Source organism: Fundulus heteroclitus, unplaced genomic scaffold, assembly GCF_011125445.2.
Source record: "Fundulus heteroclitus isolate FHET01 unplaced genomic scaffold, MU-UCD_Fhet_4.1 scaffold_290, whole genome shotgun sequence".
In the NCBI taxonomy this organism is placed as follows: domain Eukaryota; kingdom Metazoa; phylum Chordata; class Actinopteri; order Cyprinodontiformes; family Fundulidae; genus Fundulus; species Fundulus heteroclitus.
Genome location: NW_023396700.1, coordinates 1 through 10,000, shown reverse-complemented (window position 1 = coordinate 10,000; position 10,000 = coordinate 1). Strand labels below are relative to the sequence as shown.

Genomic DNA, 10,000 nt, shown 5'->3' with positions numbered 1-10,000 from the left:
ATCTTAAACTTTTCTTTCGGCTGCTGTTTTCAGATATTGCAGAGCAGGTTTGATCTAAGCAGTGTGCCTCCTGTGTTATCCATTATCTTGTCGCTGTACTTCCTGACGTGCCAGCCGCTCTTTAACCCAGTGCTATATGGGCTGAAAATGACCACAATCCGAGACGCGGGTAAACGTCTGCTATGTGGAGAAAACTCTGGTCCTGCAGCAGAGCTGTTCAGTTCAGCTTCTCGTACCTGACAACATTTCTGAAGATTTTATTCTGGTGTGGGCTCAATTATCACTTTGTCTTAGGCTCAATTTTAGTGTTTTTCCATGGTTCTGAAGCAGTCAGGTTAGATGTTTCTTTAATGAGACATGATGTTCAGTTTGCAGACAAACAACTGATGCTTTTCTTTTTCTCTCTGTTCTGAATTTCTGTGCAGATGTTTTGATATGAAAATAATTAATGAATGAATGCATTTTATTTGGTCGTCTGTCCTGAGTTAAAAGTCTGGAATTTGTTTTTATCAATTTTCAGATCTGGATAAATATGGATAAAAGAAAAGAAAAGCACCACCGGAGTGGTTTTCCTTCTTCAACTCTTTAAAGGACAGAACCTCTATTAATGCTTAATAAATGCAGTGTTTGAAACCTTAAAGTGGCATTTTTGTTTCTGATTTGACATATACTGATAAAAAAACACATTTGGTTTGTGGCTCTTGGATTAGAACACCATAAAAAAGGGTAATTCTTCTAGAAATCTTTAAAATGAGGTCAAACCTGATCAGTGGTTCTTAAAATGGGTCTAAAATGTCAAAAGAAGCACCAAAATTGTTACTTTTCAAAGTAAAGATCCTAAAGTTCACTGAATGCTCTATAAAGAAGCAATATTTAGTCTGAAGTTCTCTGGAACGTATGTGACACCTTTGGTAATACTAACAGATCTCCAATCAGAGCGAATCTAAATGGTCTAAATGCCACAGAAGCAGAGAAATTGTCCTCTGTACCACACCCTGAGAACCCAGAACCAGAGATTGAAATAATTGAGATTGTATTAAATTCAATTTCAATTCAGTTTTTTTAAATATATCACAACACATGTCATCTCAAAGCTCTTTCAAATCCTCCAGACAGATTGGTCAGAAAGTTTCCTCTCCAGGGAATCCCAGCATCAAGTCTCTCCAAGCACCATTCATTCCTCCTGAAAGAGCGTACAGCCACAGTGGACAGTCGTCTGTATTGTTGATGGCTTTGCAGCAATCCCTCAAACCGAGCATACACGTAGCAATTGTATGCTTGGTAAGTTGATTATTTAAAATGACGAGACTTAGCCTTTTTGGTCCCAGAAAGTTGAGTAGAAGTAGAGAATCAATGAGACAAGAGCACAGACAGTGAGCAAAGTCATAAAAAGTTTATAGATGTTACTGACTCTGGGCTGGTTACAGGCCAGTTTTACGATGGAATGATTGCAACAGTAAATCTTATTAATGACGTTCCCACAGAGCTAAAGAGAGGAACTTAAAGCAGCGGTGCCACCAACAGATAACCATGTGATGTAGACCAGAAAGACCATTTTCCATGCTGTCATCATTGAGTTATACTGCAGAGGATGGCAGATAGTGACATACCTGTTATAAGACATGACGGCTAAGTTGGTAAACTATATACTTGCACAAGTATAAAGAGATAATATTTGCAGGAAGCAGAGGAGAGCAGAAATAATGTGAACATCAGAAAAATCTGAACCACCAGGATGTTGAACAAACTGAACAACTGAGGGGACGTACAGTTCATTTACAAACAGGCTGGACAGAAACGATGGCTTTACAATATTTTAGAGACCGGCAACAAAAAAGTATTAACACTAAATAATACACAGTGAGGAAAGAAGAAAGGCAGCATTACTCAGTCCATTACTCAGGACCCCATGGTTTAAGGGCTGCAACATTTTTTATGAATAAATTAATAAATAAAGCATAAAAATGTAGCATCTTTCCAAACCAAACTGATATAAAAGTTTTAACTGTTCTGGAAAGGCTTTCCAAAATGTTTAGGATTTTGTTTTTGGAAGTTGTTCATAATTCTGTCAGAATTACATTTGTGAGGTCAGACAATGATGTTGGACTTGAAGTCCTGACTTTGAGTCTCCACTCAATTTCTTCCGAAATCTTATCTGCTGGGCGTAGATCAGGGCTCTCTGTAGGCCAGTCAATTCTTTTCACACCAAATTTGTTCATCCATGTCTTTTATGTACAGTGGTTCACAGCCATGTTGGAATACGAAATGGCCATCCATTGATTCAGTTCCAGCTTGAAATAAATAAGGTAGTAGGCGATACAACCAAAGGACCGGTCCCTGTGTTGCACAAGTTCACTCTCCACAACCAGTTCTAACTTCAGATTAAACAATTTAAAATGGAATTAAATCCATGTTCATGATCTGCAGGTTTGCTTAGGAGGAATCCTGTTGACTTTATCAAAATTCTGACTCAATTCAGCATCAAAGTAGGCAGGCCACATTGATGGAATAATAACACATTTTGTATAGCCTTCAACAAACTGGGATATTTGTGTATAATCACGTATGCAGGGCAGTTGTTAGGATTTCTGGACCCCCTGAAAGAATATCGGTGTGGGCCCCTCTATCCCATCCATCTTTAATTTTCTTGTTTTTCACTGTTCTTGGTGCCTGGTGTAATATAGCCAATCTGTTTCCTTGTTTAGGATTGATGACATAACAGAACACCCGACCAGGTGTACCTAGCATGAAGAGAAAAATGACAGAGAACAAAAAATTATAAGTTGAAATAACAAGAAACAATGCAAACTGGGGAACAGTAGGAGAACTCAGCTGATTGAGAGAAATAGACCCTGATGTCCTTCAGCAGCCTAAGCCTATAGCAGCATAACTATAGAGGTAGCTCAGGGTAACATGAGCCACTCTGACTAGAAGCTTTGTCAAAAGGAAAGTTTTAAGCCTAATCTTAAAAGTACACAGGGTGTCTGCCTCATGGACCAAAACTGGGAGTTGGTTCCACAGGAGAGGAGCCTGATAACTAAAGCCCCATTTACACTACCCATGTTAAACCGATCTGTGCCGAGCTCGGTCCGAGCTTGGATCAGTTAACCAAGCCGAGCTTGGTTTTGACAACCGTTTACACATCACGCTATCTCGGTTCCTCGCCTCCTAGTGACATTCTGCGGTACTACTGCTTCCTACAGACGCAGGAAACGACAGACGTTGAGGTTCATCACACTGCTAAGCAGAATCATCACTGGAAATCGTGTGTCACGGTAGGGAAGCTAGTATTTTTATCAATGTCTGAAATGTCAGCTGGCTGTAAGGAGATGACGCGGTCTGCTCATGCGCTCTTTGTTATTAGAGAACCAGGCTACTGAAAAACCGAGCCGAACCCACCTAATGAACTGGTCTAGATTTAGCGCGGTCCGGTTGTGTCTGGCACGGTGCAGTTCAGTTTGTGTTGCATTTACACTCGAAAGTTCTCTCAGTTACCGAGCTCGGACTGGTCTCGGCATGGTTAAAAAGGGGCAGTGTAAATGGGGGTACATAAGATCTGCCTTCCATTCTACTTTTAGAGACTCTAGGAACCACCAGTAGACCTACAGTCTGAGAGCGAAGTGCTCTGTTAGGAACATACGGGGGTAATCAGAGCTCTGATATATGATAGAACTTGATTATTAAGGACTTTATACGTGAGGAGGAGAATTTTAAATTCTATTCTTGATTTAACAGGAAGCCAATGAAGGTAAGCTTAAATTTGATCCCTCTTGTTGATTTTATCCGAAATCTTGCTGGAGCATTTTGTATCAGCTGAAGGCTTTGAACTGCATTTTGTAGACTTCCTGATAGTAAAGAATTACAATAGGCCAGCCTTGAAGTAACAAATGCATGGACTAGTTTTTTAGCATCACCCCTGGACAGAATATTTCTAATTTTGACAATATTCCAGAGGTGAAAGAATATTGGGGAAATCTAGAAACCTGTGTAATATAGGATTTAAATGGCATGTTGTGGTCAAAAATAACACCAAGGTTTTTTTTAACTGAATTACTAGAAGCCACTTTAATGCCATCCATGATCCACGAAGGGATTTATTAAGAAGTTTATTTTTTGAGGACTCTGGTCCAAAGATTGCAACTTCTGTCTTGTCAGAATTTATAATCAGGAAATTTAAAGTCATCCAGGTTTTGATGTCGTCAAGACATGCCTGTAGTCAAGTAATTGATTAAATTCATCAGGATTTATGGATAAATATAGCTGAATGTCATCAGCATAACAGTGGAAACTAGAAAACTTCTGAAGAAATTTAGAAGGGGCCTGCCACGTGGTGCATACCGTACCTTAAAAATATTAAGAGGAAGTAACGTTGTGAATCTCAGATTCCTACGTTCATCACAGCCCCCGCAGTGGGTGTGGAAAAGTGCCATGCTAAGCCAATGGAGCATGTCCCTGACCTCTAGTAACCTCTGGCCAGCAGAGTTCCGTTATCATGGAAACTCACTCACACATGCAGCTGCCTGTCTAATTCACACACACACTTTACCTCTGTGTCTGTCTCATTGGGAAACAATGGCAACACTTTCCCTCGAACAACACCCCATATCTCCACAACCATATGGGCTAGAGACGTAATTTTACTGTGTTTAATTCGGAATGGATAGGGGAACAATACTATCTGTTTTTGTTGTAAATATGATAAAGGCCCAAAAAATCATGAAACAAAGGGGAAATATTATGGAAATGCCCAAACAGCCTAAACAGGGTCCTGAACAAATTGCTATAACTGAAGAAGTACAAGACATATCAAAATAATTCTTTCACCATCAGTATTAGCTGGCGTTGGTGAACAATCATGGTTATTTTCATGTATTTACAAAAATTGGTGTAGGTGTGGCGACAAGTAACAGGTGGTTCCTTTTTAAGGATATATGTGTGAAGCTGTTTCAGAGATTTGCAGATTTCCTACTGTCGAACAAACCCTTCCTGCGGCAAAGCCGTAAGACGTATCTCAAAAATTCTTGAATTGTGAGTGCCAGAAGGGTCCTGAACATTAATCTGTGAAAGTCTCATGCCTGCACATGATACCGTTTAGGAGAGGCGATGCGAAAACATGTGTCGTTTGGGATTTCAGGTCAGATTTTTGAAGACAGCTCCACAGAAAATGAATGGAGCGTTGTTTCTACTTTTTGCCGCTCTGGGGCAGGGCGATTTGCAAAAAATCTATAAATCCCACACAAACGAGGGTTACATTTTCTGAATCCAGACAGAAATACCTACGTTTTGGTGTATACTTTGTCTACGTAGAGTGGAAATTGAGCGAGTAGGCTGAAGTTGTTCGGAGCTGTGAAATCTTTCAAAAAGTTAGAGTGGGTCACTCTAACCCTCTGAGAATTCCGTCATTGACTTCCATTATAAATGATGAGCCCGCTGAAGTATGGACATGAAATTTGAGGAGTAACTGAAAAAAAATACATAAAAGATATCCACATCCCGTTTTCACCTCTGAATAGATCAAAGATATATCTATAAACTGTAAGTGAAACTGTGTTTCTAGGTGAAAGTATGACGACACAGTGAAGCATTGAAAATGGTCATTTTGGAGGCTTTCTCTACCTGACTCCATTAATTCCTATGGGATTTTTAGGCATGGTTTTTCTCAAATTATGTCGCAATGGTAACTCGAAACCCCAATAAAAGTAATAGCACACATGTCAAGATTGAGCCGCACGTTTTGATACCTATTGTGGGGGTGGGGGATTGATTATTAACATTAACCAACTGGAATCTGTCAGACAGATAAGATTTAAACCAGCCTAATGCTTTCCCCAAAATCCCTACAGTATGTTCAAGTCTTTCTAGGGGAATATTGTGATCAACTGTATCAAATGCAGCACTGAGATCTAACAGGACAAGTATAGACACAAGTCTATTATCTGAGGCCATGAGAATATCATTAGTGTCCTTCACCAGAGCTGTTTCAGTGCTATGATGAGCTCTGAAGCCTGACTGAAACTCTTCAATAGGTAATTACTTTGTAAATGATTACATACTTGATTTAGCAACTACCTTCTCAAGAATTTTAGATAGGAAAAGAAGATTAGATATAGTTCTGTAATTTATGAAGTCATCTTGATCAAGAGAGGGTTTGTTAAGTAAAGGTTTACCACTTCAAAAGCCTGTGGTACATTCATTTACTACCACAAAGAAAGCAGTTTATTGACACCAACAAAATTATTTCAGTTAGAGCTACCTCCACTTCAAGCTCATCATCCCCCCAAAAAACACATTAAGTTTAAATTTTTGAACCATTAACACCTCTCATGAATTCACTTGTCATATATTTAATTGTAGTTTTTATCCATGTGTACCATGTGTTTATCCTTGCAGGTTCCAGGCCCATGGGGGCTGACGCCTGGGGTATGCCCTGGGCAAGTCGCTAGTCCATCACAGGAGTTCCTGTTTGCAGTATAATGACCCATATAACTGAGAATTTGCACAGGCATATCACAGGAGTTATAATTTCTATAAGTGAATATTCCATAAGAAGATTAAATGCCTATTTCTTGAACCCCAAATGTTCCTCGGGAGTTGGAACAATGAAAATCCCAAAATGTCCCAATTTGTTGTAGTATTAAATGTCACTTTCACTGGACCATAGAGGGTGAGAAAAATTCATGAAAAATGGACCCATTGTGATCATCCCTCCACCAAACTTTACACCTGACACAGTGGAGACAGGCTAGTACTGTTTTTTCTGACAGCACACAAACCCAGACTCATTCGTTGGATTTCCAACAGCTGACTGTGGAATATTTAGTCACGAGGTGTGTTGCTATGAGTGCCTCTCTGTGTGGACTCTTTAAGAGAAGCAGAAGCAGATCTGAGCTCAGTTAGGAGTCTTGACATGAATCACTGTCCTGACTTGCTGCTGGCTGTAGCTGTGAGGCGTTTCCACAGTTAACTTCTTGAACCCTTCTTTGTTTATTGAAAACATGCACTGTTGCTGTTTTTTGTGATGATTTAATTTTTCTTACTGATATGGATCAGTTTTTTTGTTACTTGCTCATCCACTGACCCACCTCTATGATTGTGTTGCAAACTAAACAAGGATGAAAATTAATTCCACTCAAGTTTTTTATTTTACGCTTAGTGCCTACATTGACACTGGTTCGGTAAAGTTCTTCTCTTTCCTCATCGTCCTGTGTCTGTATGTCTGATCGTTGGCTCTAATGTGTTGCTGATCATGGTGATCTGTGTGAACAGGAGCTTACATGAACCTATGTACATGTTTCTGTGCAGCCTGTTTGTGAATGAACTGTACGGCAGCACAGGCTTGTTCCCCTTCCTGCTGGTCCAGATCCTCTCTGATGTTCACATTATTTCTGTTCCACTCTGCTTCCTGCAGATGTTCTGTATTTATACGTATGCAAGTATAGAGTTTACCAACTTAGCCGTCATGTCTTATGACAGGTATGTTGCTATCTGCCATCCTCTGCAGTATAACTCAATGATGACTACACTGAAAATTGTCTTTCTGGTCTCTATCACATGGTTTACCCCCTGTGTTAGCTGTTGGTGGTACCACTGTTTTAAGCTCCTCTCTGCAGCTCTGTGGGAACGTCATGAATACGATTTACTGCGGCAATAATTCCATCATAAAACTGGCCTGTAAGGAGCCCAGAGTCAATAACATCTATGAACTTTTTATGACTTTCTCACAGTCTGTGTTCCTGGGTCTGTGATTCTCTACACCTACATGAGGATCCTTAAGGTGTGTTTTTCTGGGTCCAAACAGACCCGGCAGAAAGCTCTCAGTACCTGCACCCCTCACCTCACTTCAGTTATCAACTTCTCTTTTGGTGTTTCCTTTGAAATCTTACAGAGCAGATTTAACATGAATAATGTTCCCAGCATGTTAAGAATATTTTTATCACTGTATTATCTTACTTGTCAGCCAGTCTTTAACCCAGTTCTGTATGGCCTGAACATGTCCAAAATTCGCAGCCTGTGCAAAAAGCTGGTTCAGAAATTTTCATCATGAAGGTTTGTTTTGATTTATGATAAAATCTTAAACACAATGTATATCTTTGAATTCATATATGATTTTAATCATTTCTAGGACAATAAATTGCATAGAAAATATTTAAGCAAAACATGAAAATTAACCAATGATTTTTTAAATATAAATTTTAAATGATTCACTTTCTGGATTACATTTATGCATAGTAAATATTTTTAATATGAGCAAAAAACTTTGTCAGCGCAGAGAGAAATACTGATCATGAAAAACAGGCTGGCATTAGGCTTTAGCTGCAGAATTCACTCAAATGAGAAAAATCAAAGTCATCATCAAATGGTTTTATCAGTAGGATAAGTGTAATTTGAAAACACAAACTCAAACCAACCTTGTTAACTTTTCAAGCAAAGCTACTATGAAAGTACAGTCTACGTTTTTCTGCAGGTATCCATGAATACAGTTGAGCCAAAATGATTCATACCCCTGGCAGGCAGAATTAGATGATGCAAATGGTCATTATTCAACTGCCACAACCCTCAAAGCATCTGGTGGTTTGTATCTCTTGCAGATTGAAATACTGATTTTCTTTAGATGTGTCAGCTGACAAACTCACTATTCTGATATATTAATGACAACATCTATGCTTTATTTCTGTTGTACTTAGCTGTATGATGGTCTGCTGGACTAGTTAGCACAGTAGGGGTCGTTACATGTTAGGTTGAACCTTCCTTAATAGAAAATAAAACTTAATCTAAGAAGTAGTAAAAAAACCATTGGAGGCTCCAGGTAGATCCTGTACTCGCCCAAACTGAGCCTTGTTTTGCATCTAATAATTACAATTACCATTTAGTTTGAAGGATCTTTAGTGCCAAACAGATCCTAGTTCATCCTTTATCAAAGCCTGCAAGACTGCATCAAACATTGATTTTTGTGGTACTCTGAAGAAAACAATACAAATTTTCTCATGAAGTATTAATAATACAAAATCTAATTGTGCAAAATCAGAAAGCTAACTTTAACAGACTAATGATTAAACAACACTCATTATAATGAAATCAATTTCAATATGAGAATGAAAAATCATTATAAGCAAATGTAGACTAATAGAAAAATGGATAATTAAATTGTAATTAAGTAACAGAATGGACGATAAAAAGTAACATTTTAATAAACCCTTGCTTCCCATGGCATCAGTGTCATGTTGTTTTCCATGGTTGATCCAGAAACAACAAAAAGGAGGTGCCGGTTAATAAAGTATCTTTATTGAGAGAAATGACTTATGATAAATGGTCAGGAACTGGGACCGGGTAAGGGGAGGAAAATAAAGAAAATAAAGAAGCAGTGTGAACCAACTTGATCTGAGAAACATGGAACACAGGATGGACTCGAAGATGGTGAGGGAGTTTAAGGCGGACAGCAGAAGGACTGATACAGGATTGATTCTTAAAAAGACCCAGGAACCGAGGTGGCAATTTTCTACAAGACGCTTAAGTGGAAGTTCTTGATGATAAACCATACCAGGTTTATAGTCAGGTGCTGGGATCCTCCTCCTATCGTTCTTCTTATTCTGATAATGAGTTCAATTCAATTCAATTCAATTCAATTCAATTTATTTATATAGCGCCAAATCATGAAACATGTCATCTCAAGGCACTTTACAAAGTCAAGTTCAATCATATTATACAGGATTGGGTCAGATTATACAGATTGGTCAAAAATGTCCTATATAAGGAACCAGTTGATTGCATCAAAGTCCCGACAAGCAGCATTCACCTCCGGGGACCCGTTAGTAGTAGAGCCACAGGAAGAGTCATCTGCATTGTACATGGCTTTGCTGCAATCCCTCATACTGAGCAAGCATGAAGCGACAGTGGAAGAAAAACCACCCATTAACGGGAAAAAAAACCTCCGGCAGAACCGGGCTCAGTATGAACGGTCATCTGCCTCGACCGACTGGGTTACAGAAGACAGAGCAAGCCA

At 39.0% G+C, this 10,000-nt stretch overlaps 1 protein-coding gene and 1 pseudogene across 1 annotated transcript in view; both read left to right on the top strand.

Moving 5' to 3' along the window:
* LOC118559459 (olfactory receptor 11A1-like) overlaps positions 1 to 597 on the top strand; it is a 1,337-nt gene extending 740 nt beyond the window's left edge. The window contains exon 1 of the mRNA XM_036130185.1: positions 1 to 597. This exon is cut by the window's left edge and continues 740 nt beyond it. Within this exon, the coding sequence (XP_035986078.1) occupies positions 1 to 240 (240 nt within the window). The 3' untranslated portion in view covers positions 241 to 597.
* A 6,515-nt stretch (positions 598 to 7,112) lies between these two features.
* LOC118559456 lies at positions 7,113 to 8,044 on the top strand (annotated as a pseudogene).
* The last annotated feature ends 1,956 nt before the right edge of the window (positions 8,045 to 10,000 follow it).